General features: G+C 40.9%; 1 protein-coding gene across 2 annotated transcripts in view; it reads right to left on the bottom strand.

Moving 5' to 3' along the window:
- KIF4A (kinesin family member 4A) overlaps positions 1–25,992 on the bottom strand; it is a 145,780-nt gene that overhangs the window by 80,412 nt on the left and 39,376 nt on the right. For both annotated transcript variants that reach the window (XM_036411442.2, XM_036411439.2), the window contains 6 exons: positions 23,571–23,687; positions 22,769–22,944; positions 16,997–17,058; positions 2,416–2,548; positions 721–779; positions 500–605 (listed from right to left, as the gene is read on the bottom strand). In XM_036411442.2, the coding sequence (XP_036267335.1) occupies positions 500–605; positions 721–779; positions 2,416–2,548; positions 16,997–17,058; positions 22,769–22,944; positions 23,571–23,687 (653 nt within the window). The remainder of the gene's footprint in view (positions 1–499; positions 606–720; positions 780–2,415; positions 2,549–16,996; positions 17,059–22,768; positions 22,945–23,570; positions 23,688–25,992) is intronic.

Genomic DNA, 25,992 nt, shown 5'->3' with positions numbered 1-25,992 from the left:
TTTCCCAACCTTCTCTCATGATGAGAATCACCTGGTGGAGTTGTTAAAACACAGATTCCTGAATCCCAACTAAGAAGTGCTAAACTAGAATTCTTGGGAACATATAGGTAAAATTGTATACTTAACTAGTGCTCTAAGACAGATTTTATATACAGAGCACTAAGTTAGGTATGCAATTTTACCTATATGTTCTCAAAAATTCTAGTTTAGCACTTCTTAGTTGGGATTCAGGAATCTGTGTTTTAACAACTCCACCAGGTGATTCTCATCATGAGAGAAGGTTGGGAAACACTGGTTTAGGCCAATCCTATCAGGACAAGGCCTAAATGGGCAGTCGGACATCCCTTGAGGGGTCCCAGATTGAAGAGGGTGCAGGCTGGACTGAGGGACACCCACCCCACTGCACAAATTTTGTGCACTGGGCCTCTAGTAAAAAAACAAAAAGAGAGAAACAAATGAAAACAATGTGCCCTGTTTACACTGTCCCTACTTGGCTTACCGATATCTGATTAATCAGTTGCTGCAGGTTACAAATTTTCTCTACATTTTCTTTTAATTCCTGGTCTTCCAAATTTCCTGCTAGCTTTTGAAGGTCCACTTTGCAGCTGAAAATTCAAGCAAAGGAATCCAAGAGTTAATCACACTGTCAAGGCCAGTGCACCTATGATTACATATTACGTGCTATAAGGTCAATAACAAAACATCTGGTAAGAAACTTACGCTGCATGCTGCTTGAGTTCTTCTAGCTTGGCATTCATTTTTTCATTTGCTTGTTCTGTCTATAACAAAGACCCAGGAGATCATCAGTGGCAGTGCCTGACAGCCTCACTTAATTATGCCTTCTCTTCTACTTCTATAGTTTAAAATCCAGGTAGAGTGGCTGACTCCTTTGCTATAATAGAAGATTTAATGGGCTTTGTTTATTTAGTGAGAAATGTCTAATAGTCATGGAAATTAGCCCTTCAGTCAACATGAAATACTAAAAATAGCATCTAAGCAGCTGCGTCTAATGTTTGCCATGAAGCACAAACTATGGGGTGGAGTGTGAAGCCTCAATTCCATAGAGAATTTTGCAACTAAGGGAGAAGGCAATAGTTTCTGGCATGTTACACCCTGCTGTTTGCAAAAAAAGCCACTTACTTTAAACTACCTCCTACACTATACTGTTCCCTGGTCCCAGCAGAAGGGCATTTAAAACATAAAAGAGCCTCACATTTCATATGAGCTGAGTTTTTTCACATTAAACTATATGATATGGTAGGCTAGTTTTAACAAAAGAAAGTAAAAAAAATGGGAGAAGCACAAGAGTGATGGCAGAGAACAAATGGCAGAGGCAGCGACATTTTGGGCAGGGTAATCGGCAGCTTCTGTTCTATTCCAATCACAGTATCTGTAATGTACTAAATGCACTGTTCGGGAAAAACAGTTTGTATAGGACAAAAATTTGAGCTTGCTATGAAGTTCTGATAGGACATCAAACAATAAGCCCATTGAGCAGCTACTGTAACAATCTTGTAAAGGTCAGATAGGTATGTGGCTAGAATAACAAGTATTATCTGTTACATCTGCCACATTCACAATCATGTGAGACAAATCTTCTAGAATTACTTCAAAGGCAAAAAATGCATCATGGAGACAGAAAACTATATAAAAATCCTCTAAATCCCATTTTAACTCTTCTGCTAATAATGGACAATACAATGGACATAGGATTTGGCCCCCTTTAAATAAATTTTTAAGCAGCTTACCCTTTCTTGACAAGGGAGCACACGTTTTGATGGAAACTCATTTTTGCTTCTGGCAATCATTGTGCTATCAAAAACTGAATTGTAGTTAGACTAGTAGAAAAATGTTATTGACAGAGCCAGCATACACTGATCCAGGAGGTTACTATCAGACAGTAGGATACAGACTAGTGTAACAAGTTACATAGTGATCCACTATTTGGAAGTTAACCATATGTGAAAGGAATTTATTTCCTAGCCATTCTCTCACCATGATAACTGTTAGGATGGGATATGAATGTGACCTCATGATAGGGGAAGTGAGACAGAGAGGAACTAAAATCTTTTTGAGGGAATAGTTACTTAGTATTATAAAGATTAATCAGGACTTAAGGTGAGAGGGACCTAGTTCTGTCTTCTCTGGCATTTTAGAACAAATCTATTTAAGAATGGGATTCATGTAGATTCTTTGTGGTGGATATATAGGTGTTCACTGTACAATTCTTTTAACTTTCTGTATGTGTGACTATAAGTCCATGAATTTACCACAGAGGGCCTCGATGGAGGATATGGTAATACTATCCATTCTTTCCATATAACTTGCCTCTCATAATGAGAAGCATGTTAAATATTTCAGAAACTAAAGCTGGTAAATGTCCAGATTGCCAGTGGTTTAGTCTTGGGGTCTCACCAAAATGATCCTCTCCAATAGCTGAGATGTCTGACCAACTGCCTCACTCAGACCACGACTTAATTTTTCATTCTCCTCCACCAGGGACTGATTCTTCTCCATCAAAGACTGTAGATTCTCTGATGGTTGCACACTAAAACAAAATAATAACATTAGAAAAATACATGATTAATAACACTTTTGTCAAATGTGGATAAAACTATATACCACAGGCCTTTTGGGTGGGGCAGTTGGTTTAAAATTACCCCCCAAAGTTTGGAAAAAGTGTGTCTATTCCAATCTATTCTCTCAGTCAGGGAATATGTTGTAAGAATAAGAAACATATGCCTCAAATACTTTATTATTTTTATTGAATTTATTGGTTAATAAAATTATACAGGTTTCAGGTATACAATTCCATAATACATCATTTGTATATTGTACCACCCCAAGTCAATTCTCCTTCCACCACCATTTATCCCCCTTTTACCCCTCCTTCTATCTCCCCTCTCCTCCCTTTCCCCTCTGGCAATAGCCATACAGTAGTTTGTGTCTATGAGTTGTTGTGTTGTGTGTTTTTTTTTGCTTAATCCCCACACCTTTTTCACCCAGTCCTCCAACAGGCTTCCCCTCAGATATCTGTCAGTTTGTTCTCTGTATTTATGAGTCTGTTTCTCTTTTGTTTGTTAGTTTATTTTGTTCATTAGATTCCACATGTAAGTGAAATTATGAGTTGGAGGATAATAATGATTCAGAGCCAGATATGGTTGCAACAGGAATGACTAACGTCTATCCTTGGCTCTTGGTTTAGGATCTTCGTGCCACATAGATAAGAAGTGAAGGCTAACTATAGCTAAGACACATTTTTCTCCTTCTTCCCACTCTTAATCTCTTATTAAAGATTAGGGATTTAGGAAAGAAAAGGTACAGAGGAGATAGGGTCTAAATTTTACCTCATACACATAAGTCAATTACCTATTTAGTGTATAGTTTACTCCCAATAGAATTTAAAAAGTCAGAAAGTTGAAATGGTGAACAGTGGCCACTAAGACCTCATTTCACAATTCTCAATAAATAAGTGCTTCCTTCCTAAGTGCTCATCTTTTTTGAAACTGATGACCCATAGCCTTCTGTTCATTTGTCTATCAGTTTTAAATTGCTTACAGTGGGTGGAGGCAACAATAATTTCTATTTCAAATAGGAGTGGAAGGGAAAAAAATTTTCAAGGACACCTATAAGAAACTTTGGAATTTATGCAGTTTACTTCATAGTGGTCCCAGACTAATGAAGCAGGCCATTAAGAAGTATAATTTTGGGGTTTGTTTTGTAATCCACTGGGATTAGCTATTCACAACACTGAAAAGTTGGACTGGCAAAAAAAGATCAGAAGAGCCTGGCCGATGTGGCTCGGTGGTTGATTGTCAACCCATGAACCAGGAGGTCACAGTTTGATTCCAAATTAGGGCACATGCCAGGTTTGCTGGCTCGATCCCCAGTGGTGGGTGTGAGGGAAGCAGCCAATTCTCTCTCTCTCCCTCCCTTCCTCCTTCCCTCTTCCCCCCCTCACTTCCTTTCTGAAGTCAATAAAAATATATTTTAAAAAGAGATCAGAAGAAATATGAAGATTTGATCTTTAGAAGACTGAAGGGAAAAGTTAATAGTTGTCAAGGCTATAATAAAGGGTAAAAGGACAGGGAACAGCTGTTCTCAATCTTAATAAAGGATAAAAAATGATTACAGTAAAAGATGCCCTCTCACACCCACTAATTATCTTTTTATTTATTATTTTATTTTTTTAAATTATGTTCAATTTCTCTTGATCTCTATTTTTTTTTCTAATATATTTTATTGATGTTTTACAGAGAGGAGGGGAGAGGGATAGAGTCAGAAACATCAATGAGAGAGAAACACCAATCAGCTGCCTCCTGCACAACCCCTACTGGGGATGTGCCTGCAACCAAGGTACACACCCTTGACCGGAATCAAACCTGGGACCCTTGAGTCTGCAGGCCAACGCTCTATCCACTGAGCCAAACCGATTAGGGCATGAATTATCTTTTTAATTCCTCACCTAAGAATATGTTTTTATTTATTTTTAGAGAGAAAGGGAGGGAGGAGAGGAGGGAGGGTGGAAGAGAGAAACATTGCTGTGAGAGAATCACTGATTGGTTGCCTCCCTCATGAATCCTGACCGGGGACAGAAGGATCCTTCAACCTAGGTATGTGCCCCAACAAGGAATTGTTCCCAAACCTTTTGCTGCACAGGATGACGCTTTAATTAACTGAGCCAACCCGCCAGGGCAAGACCTCCATGAATTTTTATGGAACATCTTTATCAAAAAGTTAATAACAAAATCACACCATAAGGTCTCATATTACACTGTTGAGAATTTATTAAGACTCTTACGAAGGAATGTTCAATTAAAATGTGTATTATAAAAATGAACTATCAAAAAAAAATGAACTATCAGTAGATTTAGTGTTATTTTAGATTGCTCTGATATTTCCTTCTTTCCTTACTGATATTAAACTGAAAACTTCCATGCATCATTCATGAAAGTTGACAAGTGCCAAAGTTATTATATTTATTAAAGTACAGCTGATATAAAACATATTAATTTCAGGTGCATAACGTGATTCAATATTTATATAGCTTTCAAAATAATAGCCACATTAAGTCTAGTAACCATCTGTCACTATACAAAGTTATTATATTATTGACTACTAGAGGCCTGATGCGCGAAATTCATGCATGGGGTTGGGGGGGATCCCTCAGCCTGGCCTGTGCCTTCTTGCAATCACTCCTAACCACCCCACCTGCTTACTCCTTACTGCCTACCTGCTCACTCCTTACCACTTGACTCACCACTTCTTAGTGCTGCTGTGGAGGCAGGAAAGGGTCCTATCACTGCCACTGCGCTCCCCAGCCATAAACCTGGTTTCTGGCTGAGTGGCACTCCCAATGTCAGAGCACACTGACCACCAGAGAGCAGCTCCTGCATTGAGCATCTGCCCCCTGGCAGTCAATGCGCATCATAGTGACGGATAGTTCTGGTTGTTTTTGGCATTCTGCCTTAACAGTCGCTGGGCTTTTATATATATAGATGTTCTATATGCTGTACATTACATCCCTGTACATTTCCCCCCTAACATTTCTAAGGCTTCTCTAAATGGGGAAAAAATACAATGGAAAACAAATGTTTCCCCTTTCACAAGCTATTTAATTGCCAAAGTAGGAATTCAAGTTAGCTGAGCATGCGCAAATTGACAAACACTAGCAAAAAATCAATATACGGTAAAAGCTTCAATGACACAAATTCAAAATTGAATATGATACAAAGACAAAAAGCAAAAAAAATGTTTATAAATTGTATATTTTGTTAAAAGATTTATTATGAAAGGTCTCTAAAAATATAAACATATTTTTGAGATAAAAAGTAGCATGTTTATTTCTCTGGAAAACACTGAACAACTGATTCCAATTGTTTGATTCAACAACTGTTTCTTAGAATTGATTACTTTTGCAGCTGAAAGTATATTCTATAGTATACGCACATGTGTCAAACACAAGGCCCCCGGGCCAAATCCGTCCCGCCAGGCCTTGCAATGTGGCCCGCACCGCGCTGTCATCACTGCACTCCGCTGCGTTTCCATCACAATGACAGTTTATGACTGTTCAGTAAACCATTCGGCCCGTGATTTAGGCTGGATTTTAGATTTTGGCCCCTTCTCTGATTGAGTTCGACACCCCTATTAGGTTGTTGGAAGTCTGGAATGGTCTTCATTAGCCTTGTGTTACATAAAATAAGCCTGTGCTAAATTCAAAGTAAAGGAAGATGGGCCAATTGCTTCTAAATCAAGTATACTAGAATAGGTCTTTAAGAGACCCTTTAAGAGAACACAGCTTTCCTCAGTTTCTTTATCCAACATTCTTAAAGTATCACCAAGGAAATCAAGATTAAATTACCAAAAGGGGAAGAATTACAAAGACAAAGTTGGTCATTTGTGGGTGACAAAATTATGGCAATTTTAATATTTTTTATACTTTCTAAATATAGCAGTGTATCACTTTTATAATAAAAAAACTGATTAAGGGTTACTAAAAATAAAGTTAGTAAAAAAAATAGGCTCACACCATTCATAAGAATATACTCCAAATGAAAAGTAAAACATAAAACCATCATAAGGACTAGAATAAAACATTGATGAATTCCTCTTTAACCTTGGAATAGGAAAAGGTTTTTTAACTATGAATCAAAGGATGAGGAGAATGTAAATAGTAGTCACTTTGGAAAAACAGTTTGGCATTTCTTAAACATATGACCTAGCAATTCCACTTCTAGGTATCTATCCAATAAAAAACACATGCCCACACAAAAACTTGTCAGTGAATACTCATAGCAGCATTACTCATAATAGCCAAAAAGTTGAGACAACCAAAGTGTATCAACTGCTGAAAAAAATAGACAAAATATGGTCTATCCAAACAATGAAATACTATTCAGCAATAAAAAGGAATGAAGTACTGATACAACATGGATGAATCTCCAAAATATTATAGATGAAAGAAGCCAGACAAAAAGTCCACCTGCTCTATGATTCCATGTATATGATATGTTCACACTAGGCAAATCTCTAGGAACAGAAAGCAGGTTAATGGTTGGCTGGGGCTGGGAGTGGGAACAGGAGTGACTGCAAATTGACAGGAGGGATCATTTTGAAGTGATGGAAATGTTCTAATGTTGGGTTGTGGTGATCACTGTACAACTCTGTGAATTTACTAAGGGCCATTGAATTTCCCTAGCTGGTTTGGCTCAGAGGATATAGCATTAGCATGAGGACTGAAGGGTCTCAGATTCGATTCCCATCAAGGGCACATGCTTGGGTTGTGGACTCAACCCCCAGTAAAGGGTATGCAGGAGGCAGCCAATCAATGATTCTCTCTCATTGATGTTTCTATCCCTCTCTCCCTCTCCCTTCCTTTCTGAAATGAATAAATATATATTTTAAAAAATAATTAAAAGTCATTGAATTGTACTTAAAGTGAGTGAATTTTCAGATATATAAATTATCTCAATAAAGTTGCTAAGGAATGCAGAAGCAATAAAAAAATGACTGATAAACTTTTTACAACATAAAAATTTAAAAATTTTGCATGACAAACACTATAAACAAAGTAAAAAATACACTTGAAGAAAAATACAGTATAAAGAACTAATATTCACCAATATATAAAGAACTATTTAAATAAGAGACAAGATCAGGGTGACTATTATGCAGCCACAATGGAAAACAGTATGGTGGTTTAAATAAAAAGTTTTAAATAGAGCCGAGACCGGTTTGGCTCAATGGATAGAGCGTCGGCTTGGGGACTGAAGGGTCCCGGGTTTGATTCCGGTCAAGGGCATGTACCTTGGTTGCGGGCACATCCCCAGTAGGGGGTGTGCAAGAGGCAGCTGATCGATGACTCTCTCTCATCGATGTTTCTAGCTTTCTATCTCTCTCCCTTCCTCTCTGTACAAAATCAATAAAATATATTTTTTTTAAAAAGTTTTAAATAGAATTACTATATGATCCAGTTATTCACCTTTTGGTTACATATCCAAAGGAATCAAAATCAGGATCTTAAAGAGACATCTGCACACCTATGTTCATAGCAGCATTATTTACAATTTCCAAAAAGCACCTTGTGTCCACTGATGAATAAATGGATACACAAGAAATGGTATATACAGGATGGGGCAAAAGTAGGTATATAATTGGGGCTATTCAAAATACAAAAAATTTATTCTTAGAGTATTTATTAACTAGAGGCCCGGTGAACGAAATTCACGCATGCGAGTGTCGCTGGGCCTGGCTGGTGATCAGGGCTGATCAGGGCCTCCTTTCTCCACCTCCCCTTTCCCCTCCCCACGCCTGCCAGCTGGGGCCTTCTTTCATTCTGTAATGCCCACTGGTGGTCAGTGCATGTCATAGCAAGCATCAAACTCTAGGTAGTTTGAACTCCTGAGGGGACAATTTGCATATTAGCCTTTTATTGCATAGGATTATTGTATTGCTTACCATATGAATAATTATAAACCTACTTTTGCCCCACTCTGTATATTCAATGAAAAAAAAAAAGCCAGTCACAAAAAGACAAACACTGTATGATTCCACGTATATGAGATATCTAAAGTAGTCAAGTTCATAGAAACAAAAAGTAGAATGGTGGTTACCAGGGGCTGAGAAGAAAGGGCACAAGGAGTTATTGTTTAATACATATATAATTTCAGTTTTACAAGATGAAAAAGTTCTGGAGATCTGTTTCACAAGGTAAATATACTTAATGCTACTCAACTGTGCATGTAAAAATGCTTAAGATAGTAAATTTTATGTTATTTACCATAATTAAAGAAAGAAAAAAAATCTTACAAGAAAACTAAAAGAAATATAGGTGATAGTAAATTCTATAAATACAAGCAATGGCAGGAAACTCCAAAAGAATAGAGAGGGCTGGGGTGGGGAGTTGTTGTTTAATGAGTATGGTATTTCAGTTTTGCAAGAAGCAAAAGTTCTGGACATTCATTGCACCACAATGTGGCTATACATAACACTTTTGAACTGTAAGCTTAAAAATGTTTAAGACGATAAATTTTATGTCATATATATTCAACCTTCCTTTTATATATGGGCATTTAGATTGTTTCCAATATTTGGCAATTACAGACATGCTGCAGTGTGTATATATATTTGTGTTGTTAGTGATTTATCGGGTCTAGTAATAATTAATGTCGTTTTCCAACATTCGTTTAAAATCTTGCTTGGCGTTGACTTGTATTGACATAACCTTCAAACACGTGGTATCTACAGAACGTGTGAAGTGCAATTAACAAGTTTTGCTTGAAAAAGTTTGTGTTTGGTTTGGTTTTTGTTGCAAAACTAGGGCTAAGAAGATGGCGGATGAAGAGCATATTCAGCACTGCATGCTTTACGAGTTCCAATTAGGAAGAAAAGCAAGTGAGGCTGCAAAAAACATCTGTAGTGCTCTTGGTCAAGATGCAGTTAGCGCCAGAAAATGCCAGCGTTGGTTTGAGAAATTTCGTGAGGGAAATTTTTCGTTAGATGTCAAGAGTGGTCGAGGCCGTGTGTCCAATTTTGATCAAGAAGCTCTTCAAGCTCTTTTGGTGCAAAATCCTCAAATTACCCAACAAGAGCTTGCGACAACTTTAAATTGTTCACAAAAAACAATTTCCAATCAATTGCGTGCACTTGGCAAAGTCCAAAAGTTTGGAAAATGGGTTCCTCATGAGTTGACCGACAACAACCGTAATCAAAGAGTCACAATTTGCAGTTCGCTCCTCTCTCGTCAAAACCGTTTGCCGTTTTTAGAGCAAATTGTTACCGGAGATGAAAAATGGGTGCTGTATGTTAATTTGAAAAGGCGGCCTCAATGGTTGGACAAAAATGAGGCTCCGCAGCCCACGCCAAAACCCGACTTGCATGCGAAAAAAGTGATGTTGTGTGTTTGGTGGAATTTTAAAGGAATTCTTCATTATGAACTTTTACCATCTAACCAAACCATTACAAGTGCAGTGTATAGTGCCCAATTGGAAAAGTTAGCCCAAGCTTTAAGAGAAAAAGAACCCGCGCTGATTAATCGGAAGGGCGTAATTCTTCAACACGATAACGCACAACCGCATACTGCAAGAATCACTGCTGAAAAACTGCACCAGTTGGAATGGAAAGTTCTCCCTCAACCTGCATATTCTCCTGATATTGTCCCTTCCGATTACCATTTGTTTCGTTCTTTGCAAAACTTTCTTCTTGGAAAAAAATTTAATAATGAAGAATGCCTCAAAAATGCATTGACTGAATTTTTTGCATCAAAATCACAAGAATTTTACAACAGAGGGATTAAAATGCTTCCTGAGCGTTGGGCACAAGTAGTAGAAAACAACGGCAACTATATTGTTGATTAAATTTTGTTGTACTGTTTAAATAAATTCGATTTAAAAAAGTATTAGAAAACGACATTAATTATTACTAGACCTAATATCTTCAGGATAGATTTTTAGAAATGGGATTGCTGGGACAAGTTAAGTGCATGTCTGGTTTTGTCAGATACTGCCATATTCCCCTCCAGAAGGATAATATCCATCTGCATTCCCAGTAGCAGGGTATGACGATGTTTGCTTTCTCCATCGCCTTGCCAATGGAATGTGGTGTCATATTTTTCCATTTTTTACTAATCTAATAGGTGAGAAATACTGTCTCAGGGTTGTTTGAATTTGTATTTCTTTATATATATATTATTGATTTTTTTACAGAGAGGAAGGGAGAGGGAGAGCGAGCCAGAAACATAGATGAGAGAGAAACATCGACCAGCTGTCTCCTGCACACCCCCACGGGGGATGTGCCCACAACCAATGTACATGCCCTTGACCAGATTCAAACCTCGGACCCTTTAGTCCACAGACAGATGCTCTATCCACTGAGCCAAACCAGTTTCGGTGAATTTGTATTTCTTTAATTATGAGTGGGCTTGAGTATTTTTTTTTAATGTTTCAGGGCTATTTTTATCTCTTTTCCTGGTGAATTGTCTATTCATTATGTCCCATTTTTCTAATGAGTTTTTTGATCCCTTGGCCCTTTTTCTAAAAATTGTGGTAAACAGGAGAGAATCCAAGATGGCTGCTCGGGTAGACACCTAACCGCAGCAGAACACAACAATTTCAATGGAATACAACTAAAATGTAGAGTGGACATCGCCCAGAGCCACAGGTAGTCGACTGACTGAAAATTCTACAACAAGAAGGAAAGAGAAAACCAGAAGGAAAATCAGAGGAGCTGAAAAAAAAGCCTAAGGTACAGAGACATGCTGCGCGCTCGCACGCACGCGCGCGCGCGGAGAGGTCGCAGCTGGAGAGGAGAAGAGGGCTGGGTGCTGCCCGGCGTTCCCTAGCAGGAAGGAAATAAAACCCCCAGCCTGGGCTGAACCCCCGAACCGGCAGCGCTGAGCCCCAAGTTATGTGCCAGACCCTGGGGACCCAGGCTCCGGCAAGGGGAGACGGGGCTGTGGGGCGGAATCCCAGGCGAGCAGCGAAAAGCAGGGCCCCAGGAGTCGCACGCACATTGAGCGCCGAGGACTGAATGTTGACTCTGATGCTGGATTACCCTAGCCGGAAGGAACAGGCCCTCCGGCGGCACCGAGCCTCAGTCCGGACTGCTCTGAAACCCAGTTCTGTGCCAATCCCTGGGGACCCAAGCTCAAGTAGAGGGAGACGGGGCTGTGAGGTGGAGTCCTGGGAGAGTGGCGAAAGGCCGAGCCCCCGGAGTCGCACACATTGCTTGCAAGGGAAGGAATGTTGACTCTGATGCGGGATTGCCCTGGAGGGAAGGAAACAGGAGCCCCGGCTGTGTTGGGCCCCAGTTTTGACTGCTCTGAACCCCAGTCCTGGACCAGACCCTGGGGACCCAGGCTCGAGCAGGGGGAGACGGGGCTGTGAGTCAGAATCCCAGGGGAGTGGTGAAAAGCGGAGCCCCCAGAATCGTGCGCACTGCACGCAGAGGACAGTCAGTTGACTCTGGTCCTAGACTCCCCTAGCCGGAAAGAGAAAAAAAAGCTCCAGACTGGAGGAATGCGACAGGGAGCAGGAGCCCCTGCTGGACACCGGCCAGCCGGGCGCCTGCAGGGAGCCGGGCGACGGGGCCCCCAGGGGGGGGTGCCCCTGAGCCCTCGACCTCTGAGCACGGGCAACGGAGCCAAGGCCTTGGGCTGCTTCCTGCGTGGCGTCGACCCCGGCAACAGGCTGGAGCAGCGCAGGAGCCCGCGGAGAACAAAGGGGTGCCACAGGCCAACCTGCTGAGCTCCTAGGACAAGGAGGAAGAAACCAAAGAAGTTCTCAAAGTGAAGAAATCAAGTGAGAGCAAAAGATAGTAAAATTACTTAAGAAAGAATACAAAGAAGAACTTGAAAAATCAAAGACTAAGTCAGAACTCAACTCATCAGCCAACATTGCAATATATATGCGTTTAAAAAAAAAAAAAAAAAAGACAGAATGTTGGAACAGCGGCGGCCAGGCCTAGAGTGCCCAGGCACAAAGCAATGGCAACCGGGCTCGGAGCAGTAACGGTCAGGCCCCAGAGCAGCAGCAGCCAGAACCAGAGCAACAATAGCCAGCACTGGAGCAGCCAGACCTGGGGCAGTGGCAGTCAGGCCTCAGGCGGAGGCAGCCAAGCCCAGGGTGGCCAATCCAGGAACACCCAGACCCGGAGTGGCCGGTCCCGGAGAAGCCGGGCCCAGAGCAGCTGGGTTGGGAGCAGCCAGGCCCAGAACAGCAGTAGCCAAGCCCGGAGCATCCAGGCTGGGAGCGGCCAGACTTGGAGCGGCCGGGCCCGGGGCAGCCGGGCCCACAGCAGCCGGGTCGGGTGCGGTCAGGCCCGGAGCAGCAGCTGCCAGGCTGGGAGAGGCCAGGCCTGGAGCAGCCGGGTCTGGTGCGGCCAGGCCCGGAGCAGCGACTGCCAGGCTGGGAGCAGACAGGCCCAAAGCAGCGGCTGCCAGGCTGGGAGTGACCAGGCCCGGAGCAGCCGAGTCTGGTGCAGCCAGGTCCAGAGCAGCGGCTGCCAGGCTGGGAGCGGCCAGGCCCGGAGCAGCCGGGTCAGGTGCAGCCAGGCCCGGAGCAGCAGCTGCCAGGCTGGGAGCGGCCAGGCCCGGAACAGCCGGGTCTGGTGAGGCCAGGCCCAGAGCAGCAGCTTCCAGGCTGGGAGCGGCCAGGCCCGGAGCAGCTGGGTCTGGTGCGGCCAGGCCTGAAACAGCGGTTGCCAGGCTGGGAGCGGCCAGGCCCGGAGCAGCCGGGTCTGGTGCGACCAGGCCCGGAGCAGCAGCTGCCAGGCTGGGAGCGGCCAGGCCCGGAGCAGCTGGGTCTGGTGCGGCCAGGCCTGAAACAGCGGTTGCCAGGCTGGGAGTGGCCGGGCCCGGAGCAGCTGGGTCTGGTGCAGCCAGGCCCAAAGCAGAGGCTGCCAGGCTGGGAGCGGCCAGGCCCGGAGCAGCCGGGTCTTGTGCGGCCAGGCCTGGAGCAGCAGCTGCCAGGCTGGGAGCAGTCAGGCCCGGAGCAGCCGGGTCAGGTGTGGCCAGGCCCGGAGCAGCAGCTGCTGGGCTGGGAGTGGCCAGGTCTGGAGCGGCCGCCAGGCTGGGAGCGGCCGGGCCCAGAGCAGCCGGGTCAGGTGAGGCCAGGCCCGGAGCAGCAGCAGCCAAGTCCAGAGCAACTAGGTCGGGAGCGGCGGTGACCAGACCCGGAGCAGCTGGTTGTGGAATGAACCAGAGCAACAGAGGCCAGGCCCGGAGCAGCCAGGCCCAGAACAGCTCGCTCCTCGCCTACCCCTGCCCCACGGGTGCCTCTCAGACATGGCTGGAAACTTTTGTGGGAACTTGAGGGTCTGCTGAATCAAGTGATGAAGGCTTAGATCTGGATGTGTTGAGTTAGTATAGGGCTGGGGTGTTGATCTGTGAGTGCCTTGGGTGGGGCCTGGATGAGGCTGGTTGACCTATTTGGAAATGTCTTTTCTGTGAAATGTATCATTGGGCATGTGGAGGTATTATTGATATGAGAAAATGCTAAGTAACTGATTTACTATCTGAAAAGGGATTTACTATCGGGGAAAGGGAGGGAGGAAGAGACTGAACATAAACTGCACCTATGGATGAGGACAATGGGGGATGGGGAGGGGGCGGAGGGTGGGGTGGGAACCTGGTGGAGGGGGGAAGAAATGAGGAACCTTTGTAATAATTTGAACAATAAAGATTGATTTTAAAAAAAATAAAAAAATAAAAATTGTGGTAAATATACAAAACATAAAATGTACCATTTAAACTATTTTTAAGTATATAGTTCAAAATGTACACTTGAAACCTATATAATCTTGTTAACTGATGTCACCCCAATGAATTTAATTTAAAAAAATAAAGTGGATTTGGGGCAGGAGAAGAACTTTTACAATGTTGAGCAACCATCACCAGCATCTATCCTTAAAACTTGTTTATTTTGCAAAACTGAAGCACTATATACACTTACAATAACTGCCCATTTCCTCCTCTCCCCAGCCCCTGCAAACATCATTCTACTTTCATTTGATTACTATAAGTACCTTATATGGGGGAAAATTATATAGTATTTGTCTTTTGTAACTATCTTGTTTAACTTAGCATAATGTTTTCAAGATTCATTCATGTTGTAGCATGTGTCAGAATTTCCTTCCTTTATAAGCCTAAATAATAGTCCACTGTATGAATAGACCACATTTCTTTATCCATTCATCTGTTGATAGACATTGTGTTGCTTCCCCGTCTTGGCTGTTTGGAGCATGGGAATATAGATATCTCTTTGAGATCCTGCTTTCAATTCTTTTAGATATATATCCAGAAGTAAAATTGCTAGATCACATGGCATTCTATTTTAAATTCTTTGAGGAAACTCCATACTCTTTTCCCATAGCAGTTATTACCATTTTACAACCCCTCCAACAGTGCACAAAGTTCTAATTTCTCTACATCTTCCTCACATTCTTGACAGTAATGGTTATTTCCTATTTTGTTTTGTTTTTATAGTAGTTATCCTAATGGGTGTACAGTGATCTCATCATGGTTCTGATTCACATTTCTCTGCTGAGTATATTTTTCTGTATAACTCTGCCTTAGAGCATCATATTTCATATACCTTTCACATATTCAAAATATGAACAATTAAAACCAACCAAGACATAAAGGGGACCCAAAATGGAATAAAAAAAGTGACTGTTGGAAATACCATGTTGCCAGGATAATCTAACCTAGGGGTGTCGAACTCAATCAGAGAAGGGGCCAAAATCTAAAATCCAGCCTAAATTGCAGGCCGAATGGTTTACTGAACAGTCATAAACTGTCATTGTGATGGAAACGCAGCGGAGTGCAGTGATGACAGCGCGGTGTGGGCCACATTGCAAGGCCTGGCGGGACGGATTTGGCCCTCGGGCCTTGTGTTTGACACATGTGATCTAACCCTAAAGACAAAAAGAACAGTACATAATCTAATTCATACAAGTGTTTCTCACAATTAATGAGCTAGCAATCTTAAAACAATGTGTATACTAGACCTGAATAAGTAAGTAAATAGACTGCAGATAATGACAGCTGGTTTCTCACTGTTGAAGAAGTAAGTTTATAAATAAGGAGAGGAAGGCTAAAATGAACCCTGCAGTGTTGGACTGGAATCCAAGGTATCAGTATAAAATTATGGTTTTTAATATGCAGTTGTTTGTAAGAAAAATAATACAATAATTAATAAGTAATAATATAAGAATAACCTCTATTTCATGTATTCACAACTGTAAACCTACTTTTGTCCCACTTTGTTTATACAGTACATAGATGTAAAAATATAGATATGAGTATATGTGTTTTACTATGCATACAGGTATTTCCTAGCATTACTCACTGAGGGTGCCTAGAAGTAGTGACACCCCAGTAACAATGAGTACACCTATATGCCCAGATCTGGTTTCTAAACACCATTTTCCATTTTAAAAAAATACCAGGGCTCCTTGAAGATTTGGTTGATTTCAGAACTGGGGTGGCAAAAATACAAGACAGGTGTGGAACAAATTATGGAAAGGTTAAAAAAATTAAGGATATTTTAAAGAACACAAGAGCCATCCTAAAGGAGCTCCTAATGGACAAAGCATGAACAATTTGAGCACTAAAACAAATAATAAATACCCATGAAACTATCCTATATGATAAAAGAGAAACATGCAAATTGACCGTACTTTTGCTACACCAAGCCACGCCCACCAACCAATCAGGGTGAGTATGCAAATTAACCCAACCAAGATGGCAGTAGAAAGAAGCCAAGCGCTGAAGAAGGGAGTGAACCTGCGGAGAAGCAAGCAAGCAAGCAAGCAGGGCAAGGGAGAAGGGAGGGAAGCAGGCTGAGAAGGGAGGGAAGCAGGCGGGGCAGGGGAGACTGCAGCAGGAAGCCCTATTGCAGGAATCTTCCTGCAACGGGCCTCTAGTATGTATTTAAATAAAAAATCAAGTAAATAAATGGGAGAGAAGTGACAGCTCTTTCTTATAAAATTCCAATAAATTTCTGAGTCCAATACTAGCCAGTTTGGCTCAGTGGATAGAGCGTTGGCCTGCAGAGTGAAGGGTCTCAGGTTCAATTCTGGTCAAGAACAAATAGCTTGGTTGAAGGCTCAATCCCCTGTACCAGTGAGGGTGTGTGCAGGAGGCAAAAAATCAATGTCTCTCTCTTACATAGATGTGTCTCTTTCACATTGATGTTTATTTCTGCCTCTCCCTGTCCCTTCCACTCTCTCTAAAAATCAATGGAAAAATATCCTAGAGTGAGGATTAATTAACTAAATAACTAAATAAGTAAATAAATTTCTGAGGCCAGAACCTATGTTCTTCCTATTACATCAGGCTTACTCAAAGCTAACTAGCTAAGCCCAAAATGGTCAGCAGGTTTGGTAAGATCCCAACCTTGACATCAGTGTTACTAGAAACTTTAATATATCAGAGGGAAACAACCATCAGGAGAAACAGCCTTTACTAGATTTTACATTTAAAATATATGACTCTTACTTTATAGATCCAGGCAAGGTACCTCCATGGGCTTGTAGCAACAAGACCTGTAGCTGCTGTACCTGGGAAATGCAAAGGAAAAATAGTCACCAATCAACAGCTATTCATCCCTTTATCAGTGAAATTACTGCAAGAATAGTCACATAATTGTACTTAATACATAGGAAATCTAAGGCATTATCTTATGTATTACAGAAAGCATCAGGGTTGATAATTCAATGATAAAACGACAATCAGCATTACATGAATAACTAGTATTTAGAGGATAAGCTGTCCCTTTTATCTAAGTCTCTTAATGACTTTTATTGAGCCTCTTTTTTATTATTAAACTAGAGGCCCAGCCTGTGAAATTGAGTGAGACCCAGAGCCACCGCACTGGGGGACCCATCACTGCACCTCCTGGTGACTGGTCGTTTGGTTGTTATGGCCCCAGGCCTTTTATAATATAGATTTATTGGGGTGATATTGATCAACATGAACATACAGGTTTCAGGTGTACAGATTTTTATTTTTTTGTATTAAATTTATTTGGGTGACACTGGTCAACATGAACATATAGTATTGAGCCTTGATTTAAAAAAAATCAAACTCAGCCCTGTGCTAAGCAATGTGAAGGGGAATATGAGAATAAACTCTTGTGGTTTATTCTCAATTTTACAATCTAGTTAATGAAGACAAGCCTAGTATAATAGTAGAAATAATAAAAGACAGAAAATACTAAGTCATCAAGTATAGTTAAATACTTTAGGAAGTGGCAAGTGAATGGAATCCTAAAACAATCAAAAGGAGGATTCACAGGGATGTGTAACTTTCCTCTCCCTTTCCCTTCTAAAATAGAAGAGGAGCTGTTCTGACTCCTATAACCAGTCTCCTCACTTATGATTTGGATCCCAACTCTTCTTGCCTCCTGATGAATCTTCCTCTATTCGTTATCCCTTCTCTCTTCTCCATCTTTCACTTCTCCCTTTCTACAGGATACTTCCTATTAAGATGAAAACATGTTCAAATCTCACCTATCTTAAAACAAAAGCATGCTTACCAACCCCCTACCTTTTGCCCTATTTCTCTCCTTCATAAACTTTGAAAGAATAGTTTACACCAATTGCCTCCATTTCCTTTTGCTCTTTTCTCTCACTTGCTCCTCAACCTCAATATTGATTTCTGCTCACAGTATTCTACTGAAATAACTCTTGCTAAGGTTACCAATGATCTGCATATCACTACATCCCATGATAATTTTGCAGTCTTCAGTTTACTTGACTATTTGGTAGTATTTGGCTTATCAGACAGCATACTTTCCTGCTTTTCCTTTTATTCTTCCAGCTGATCTTCTAAGAGTCTTTCTTGGCTCATCTTTGCTTCAACTGTCCTTTAAATGGTAAAGTTCCTCAAAGCCCAGTATCATTCTATTTACTTTATACTCTCCTTTTAAAGTCCCAACGCTGCCTATGGCTTCAATTACCATCTACAAACTAGTGACTGCCAAAATGTATCCAATACACAGATCTTTCTGAATTTAGACCCATATATTCAACTATCTACTTAATATTTCACTTAGTTGTCTGCTATCCCCAAACCTGGCCCTTCTCCAGTGAGCTCCTTGTTGGGGAACACGCTGCTTCACACACCAGAAATCTGGGTACTGTACTCTCATCCCTTTAACTAATCCACTGGTCACTTCTTTTTATCACCACTACCACCCTAAATGTAGCCACCATTATCCTCACTTGGGTCATCGTAGTTTGTAACTTCTCAGGTAGTCTCTAGGAATCTACTCTTCCTCCATTACAATCCATTTCCACACAGTGGCCAGACCATCTTTAAAAAATGTAAATTATCAATAATTTTTAACACAGTCCATGAGGCTTTGATCAGGACTCAACTTTTTCTCTAGTCTAATACTGGAATACTCTTTCCTTGCTATTTCCAACCTAGCCACATTGGCATTATTTGATTTCTTCAAATGCACTATACTTCTTCCTCACTTAAGACCTTTGTAGACTTGTAATATACCTGGTACTGATCTAAGTGCTTTACATGTGTTAACTCAACACCCACAAAAATTCTATGAAGCAGGTACAATAATAATTTCCTTTTTATAGATACGGAAAATAAAAAACAAAGAACTTGCTCAAGGTACATAGCCAGGATTCGAACCTGGGCAGTCTGGCTGCAGTGTCACTGCTTTTAATCACTGTACTTTGCTATACATCCTATTTCTTTTCCCTGGAATCTTCTTTCTTCTTTTCTGCATAGATAATTCCTATCCAATCCCTTAAATCTCAGCTCAAATGTCACTACCTTAGGATGCCTTCTTAGATTAGATATATAACGAAGATCCTATTCTATACTTTCACAGCACACTATCCCAGTTTATAATGATATATTGGTATGATTATCCTATATAATAAAAGGCTAATATGCAAATCGACCGAATAGCAGAACAACTGGTCACTATGATGCACACTGACCACCAGGGGGCATACACTCAATGCAAGAGCTGCCCCGTGGTGGTCATGTGCTCCCACAGGGGGAGCATCACTCAGATAGAAGCCCTGAGCCGGGCTCAAGGCTGGTGAGCACAGCCATGGTGGTGGGAGCCTCTCCCTCCTCTGTGGCAGCACTGAGAATGTCTGACTGTGGGCTTAGGACATCCCGTGAGGGCTCCTGGACTGCAAGAGGGCACAGGCTGGACTGAGGGACCCTCCCTGAGTACACAAATTTCATGCAACTGGGCCTCTAGTAGTTTATAAGAATATGCTGGTATGATTATAGTTTATAAGGATATATTGGTATGATTATGTATTTAGTGTCTGTCTCTCCTAATAAGTTCCATGAAGGCAGCAACTGTGACTGCTTTGCTCAACAATGCACCTGATACATAATAGTACCTGATACATAATAGTGTTCAATAAACATTGAACAAAAACAAAAAACACAGTACCTGATACATAACAGTGTTCAATAAACATTTATTGTTGGGACTAAAAAGTTATATGCTTGGGTCTTGACCACCCACCAAGACCCAATTAGGAACTTATAATCTATCACAGCATCCCTTTTTTCATCCACAATGTAAACTTGTCAGGGCTCCATAATCCTGAGTAGCAGAATCAAACCCAGGAATCGACATTGGCAATGTATTTAGGATAAAATCTTCAGCATCCAGCACCATGAAGGAGCAGAATGAATAGTTAAGTACTACATGGAAAAAGATGGAATCTCTTAATTCCCTGTCCAATGAGCTTTCTTTTAAGAGGAAGAAGAAGAAAAAGGTAAAGATAAAAAATTATGAACAACAAATACATATCTATCAACAAGTGAATCTAAAAATCAAGTGAGTAAAAAAATCTGATGAACAGAATAAACTGGTGAATATAATAGAATCAGGGGCATAGAAAGGGAGTAGACTGACAATTCTTGGGGGGGGGTGTGCGGGGCAAAAGACTGGACAAAAATCGTACACCTAAGGATGAGGACAGTGGGGAGGGGGGTAAGGGCAGAGGGTGGGGTGGGAACTGGGTGGAGGGGAGCTATGGGGGGAAAAAGAGGAATAACTGTAATAATCTGAACAATAAAGGTTTATTTTTTAAATAAGAGAGGACACAGTAAATAAGCCAGCAAACAAGTAAGAATGGCTTAATCTAATCTTCCCCCAACCCCTTAGTTGAAAGTGATAAATACTTTATCTCTTGGGAACTTGTGACACTCCAATATAATTTGCATATCATTGCTTTGTCATATAAATGCCTGATGTCAAGGTGTCAAATGACTTGGCCAAGATAACATAGCAGTCTGAAACAAATGTTTAGCACTTAATTATATAATTGCCTTAAAAATTTATTAGCTACTCTGGAAGGACATACTGTACAGATCTCCCTAATTTCATCTTTGAATTGGACAATTATGAAACCCTTTTAAGTGGCCTCTATGACTCTATGACTTAGACTTGTAGGGACCATTATATTAGAGACTAAAGGCCTGGTGCACAAAATATTTACACTGGGGGAGGGTGGGAAGAGGATGACCCTCAGCACAGACTGCACCCTCTCCAATCTGGGATCCCTCTCACAATCCGGGACTGCAGGCTCCCAACTGGTAAAAAAATAAACCACATAAACATTTATTGTTGGAACAAATAAATGACTAAGAAGAAGAACATTTTGGGCAATAAGCATACACATGAAATAAAGAAAACAGAAGGACAGAACTGAGTGTGTGGTATTTTATAATTTAGATGATACTGTGAACAGGAAAATTACATGTATTTTCTATAGCGACTCCCTAGGAGGGAAGGAGATAAAGGAGAAGGGGAGAGAAGAAAAGAGACTACCTGAATAGTAGTTGTTATCACTGAGAAGGAAGGCCAGTGGCAGAGTGAGCTCTGGGCAGTTGGGAAAACACTAGATTCCCAGTTGAAAGAGTACTATACCCTGGAAGGCAAGAAAACTTCATCCCCCATACATGAATCATCCAATGACCTGCCTTCTCAGCTCTTCTATCAGGGCTACTGAGCTGTTGCACATGCAGTCACAGCCACACTACCACAAATTCATGCTTATAGTTAACTACCTCTTCCATTTCTATGATTTCAAATCTTTTGTGGACTCCTCAGTCCCTCTACCCTATTATAAGCTTGCTTGCTCTTAGAAGATGATCATCTCTCTTACTTGAGAAGATAAAGTCATCAGGATGAAAAATCCCCAATTTATCTTCTCCCTCTAAATTAGTGTCATTGTATTATTCCTACCTTAACTTCTTTTCTTCTACTCTTGGGGCAAATTGCAAGTCCCTTGTCTAAAGCAAATCCATCTTTATTTGTTCTCAGAACCTCAACTACTCAAAGATGGCCCCCTATCAACTAATCCCAATTATCAGTTTCAGTCTCTCCCAATTGATTCTTTCACTTGTTTAAGTTTTTTCCATATTTTAAAAATAAAGCTACATCTCTTGACCCTTGATTATTGCCTCTTGTCTTCCTGTATCTTGCCTTCTTTCAAGAAGAGCCTATCAGCTTCTACACCACTTCCTTATCTAGTATTCACTATTTATTGGACAGCATTCTGCTCTTTTATTAAGAAACTCTATTCAGATACCCCCTTAATCCCTTCAAATTCAAACAACACAAACTGAGTTTCATTATTTTCTACCTGACCCTATTTTTCCAGCCTATATTCCCTGACTTAATCACTGGTACTAACATTTATTCTTTTGTACAAGCAAGAAAACTAAAATTAACCCTGATTATCCTCTCCTGCCCTTCCACATCAAATTTGTTACTAAGTAAGCCTATACATTCTACTGTACTTATTTGTTTTAGTCTAGGCTTGAGCTATTAATATTATAACAGCCTCATTTTCTTTTCCTATTTCTAGTCATGTCCCCCCCGAAATCCACTTTCTTGAGACTTCCTAGAGTGATCTCCCTCTTCCAATGGCCACCCTCTTTCAATGGCTTCCCAAAGCTTTCAGGTTGAATTTCAAATTCTTCACAAGTCATGTGAGGACCTTCAGAATCTGATCTGATTCCTGTCTACCTTTCACTTTATCTCTCAATGTTCACTTCTTTATCAGTAAAATCTCCAATGCCCCCCAATCTTAAATGTGACACTGAAACTAAAAGAAATTATTAACATGGTAATAATTCCCCAACAAATATGTTTAACCAGCACGTCTAAATTTCTGATAAAGGAGAAGCTGATAAACACAAGAAGCTCTATCATTCCATTCACATTATTCTAATTTTTCTCATCAAATTGCAAGTCCCTTATACCTGTTGCTTCAGATGATTAAGTTCAGCTGTCCGGGGATCAATATTAACAATAGGTTTGTTCTTGATTTTTCTTGCTCTGTCAGCATAGCGAAGGGTATTTAATGTTTCTTCTAGATTGGAGTCAGCAGGACTCACACAGGCTATCATAAGAGTGTGGCTATTACCTCCTAGAGAATCTGAAAAGGAACAACGAAAGGAAATGAAATCAAACAAGTAAAATGCAAGCAAAGCTGTCTATGTGGGCTGGTGGCTTCAAAATCAGAGCTGTAACAACAACAACAAAAATGAATATCTACCCATTTCCTATTTGTGACAATATAAAAACACAAAGATTTTTGTTGTATAAAATAATAATAGTTTAAAATCCTATTAGATGTGTCCTCCTGCTTAAAAGTCTGTGATTTCAGCAGTTAATCATGTTAAAACAACTGGGGCCAGGCCTAAGTCAGTCAGGAGCCACTAATAGAGATTAAACATTCCTAGGATGCCCACACTAGGTGTGTTTTAACTCTTCAGGGAATTCTGCTTATCAGCACTAATAAAGAAATAGTAACCAAATTCATTTTCAGATACAAAGTGTAAGTACAGTTGGCATTCTGCAGACTTCTTGGCTCTCATACCATATGTGAAGATATCTTTCAATTATCTTACAAGTCTGCCTGCCAACAGGTCTCTCTCCTATTTATCAATTAGACAGATCTGTGAGTGATAGTCCAAAAATCTGGCTTTTTACCTGTTCCATTTCTGCTTTCTCAGCACTATCATAATTACTCTCTTATTTTTAGAGGCACTTTGTGCTTACCTTGAAGCAGTCGAGTCAACTTGGAATCTCTATAGGGCACAAAGCCACTCTTTTTGTCATCTCCAAGAGCACTGATCACATTCCCCAAGCATAGGAGGCCTCTGTTAATATTAATACCTAATAGCATGAAACAAAATTTAAACTGCTTGGTAAAGCATCAAACTTATTACTTACATTTATCCTAAGAAAGGTAAAACAAATAAATACCCCATAGAAATATTCACTCATCAATCTTAAGGAAATTTCTCAATCCTGTTCACTTTTCTTAGAGTGCCTGCCTCTTTAAATAAATGCAAAGGACAAAGGTCCAGATATTAGATATACACAATTGAGTCTGTTGTCACTTCTCATCCTTTCCCATGGAAACAAAGCAGACAGGCAAATAACTATCATTATGTCAACAAACATTTGCATAGTTATATTCTATATCCATTATTACACATAATCCTTAAATTAATTCCCTGAAATTAGATGAACAGTTATTTTTTATCATCTTACTATCATTACTAAAGTGCCTGAAGAGGGATGATAATGATGAAGAAAGTGATAACAGCTAAGTTTATACAGTGTTTACTATAAGCCAGACACTGTTTTAGGTACTTCATACAAGAGTGAGCAAAAGTAGGTTTACAGTTGTTTGTATGAAAAATAGTACAATAATCCTATGTAATAAAGTTATAATATGCAAATTGACAATCACACCAACAAACAAGATGGATGCCCATATGTGGACACAAGATGGCTGCTATAAGATAGCCGACAGAGGAGGGAAGTTATGGGTGATCAGGCCAGCAGGGAGGGCATTTAGGAGGGACCAGGCCTGCAGGGGAGGACAGTTGGAGGCGACTAGGCCATCAGGGAAGGGGAGTTAGGGATGACTGGGCTGGCAGGGGAGGGCAATTGGGGGGAACCAGGCCTGCAGGGAAGGGCAGTTGGAGGCAAACAGGCTAGCAACAGGGCCAGCAGGGGAGGGCAGTTGGGGGCCAACAGGCTTGCAGGAGTGGGCAGTAGGGGTGACCGGGCCAGCAGAGGAGAGCAGTTAGGGGCAATTGGGCCTGCAGGGGAGGGCAAATTGATTATGGGTCTGAATGAACTGAAAATATAGTTTCTATAATTTTCTTATCAAAAGTATTGTAACTTTTTAATCTTTTTGCTTTTCAGACATAAGGAAACTTGGTTTTTTTTTCTTAAAGCAATTTAGTGAATTATATATTTTTCTCCCTACCTTATGGCTCCAAGAATTTAATGAGTGAGTCATGGCAACACATTTCTTTACTTGAATTCAATAAAATCAGTTTCCAATTGTGGTATTATTAACCAAAACTTTGACTAGAATGTCATGTCTAAGAAGGAGACATGCCTGGCTCTGGATGTCACCAGAAAGCTTTAAGAAGCCAATAGGAGACTTTGGAAAAAATCTGGTACCTTACTTGATCATGTGGTTTGTGGCAATCTTTCCAGGTAAGGAACAGTTTGCTTTCCTGAGAGGTGGCAAGGAAGGAACCTCAAGACATCATTGGAGCTGAAACCGGTTTGGCTCAGTGGTAGAGCGTCGGTCTGTGGACTGAAAGGTCCCAGGTTCGATTCCGGTCAAGGGCATGTACCTTGGTTGCGGGCACATCCCCAGTAGGGAGTGTGCAAGAGGCAGCTGGTCGATGTTTCTCACTCATTGACGTTTCTAGCTCTCTATATCTCTCCCTTCCTCTCTGTAAAAAATCAATAAAATATATTTAAAAAAAAAAAAAAAGACATCATTGGAGACCTCCAGAACCTGAGGAATTCACCCAAGACTACAGGTATTGCAAGCAAACCTGATGGCAGCTAGGTGGCTCAGCTTTTTTGCACCGAGGGACTAATTAAAGCTCAATGATGAGATTCCAGCAAAGATTTTTTAAAGCCTATGTAACCTATTGCTATTCTTTTTTTTTTTTTTTTAAGGATTTTCTTTTTTCTTTTCTTTTTAAAAAAATGTATCTTTATTGATTTTAGAGGAAGGGAGAGGGAAACAGAAATAGAAACATCAATGATGAGAGAAAATCATTGACTGGCTGCCTCCTACATGTCCCCTACCGGGGATCAACTCAGCAACCTGGGCATGTGCCCTTGACCAGAATCGAACCTGGGACCCTTCAGTCCACAGGGTGATGCTCTATACACTGAGCCAAACCAGCTAGGGCAACCAATTGCTATTCTTATTGTGTCCATGAAATCAGGTCAATTTTAAGGGGAGAAATTGTGTTTCAATAAACTCTATACTACACAATTGTGAACATTAGCCTCTAATTCAATTGTCTTCAAAGTTTTCTTGCTGTCATAACTTCTGCCCCAATTAATACAAAATTTTATACTTAAGTTTGTCTCCATCAGGTTATAATCCCTACTCTCACTCAAGGAATACTACCTCTAGACACTATTGCCACCA

This window comes from Pipistrellus kuhlii, unplaced genomic scaffold (assembly GCF_014108245.1).
Source record: "Pipistrellus kuhlii isolate mPipKuh1 unplaced genomic scaffold, mPipKuh1.p scaffold_m20_p_40, whole genome shotgun sequence".
Lineage (NCBI taxonomy): Eukaryota > Metazoa > Chordata > Mammalia > Chiroptera > Vespertilionidae > Pipistrellus > Pipistrellus kuhlii.
This window is presented reverse-complemented; position numbering and strand designations above follow the sequence as displayed.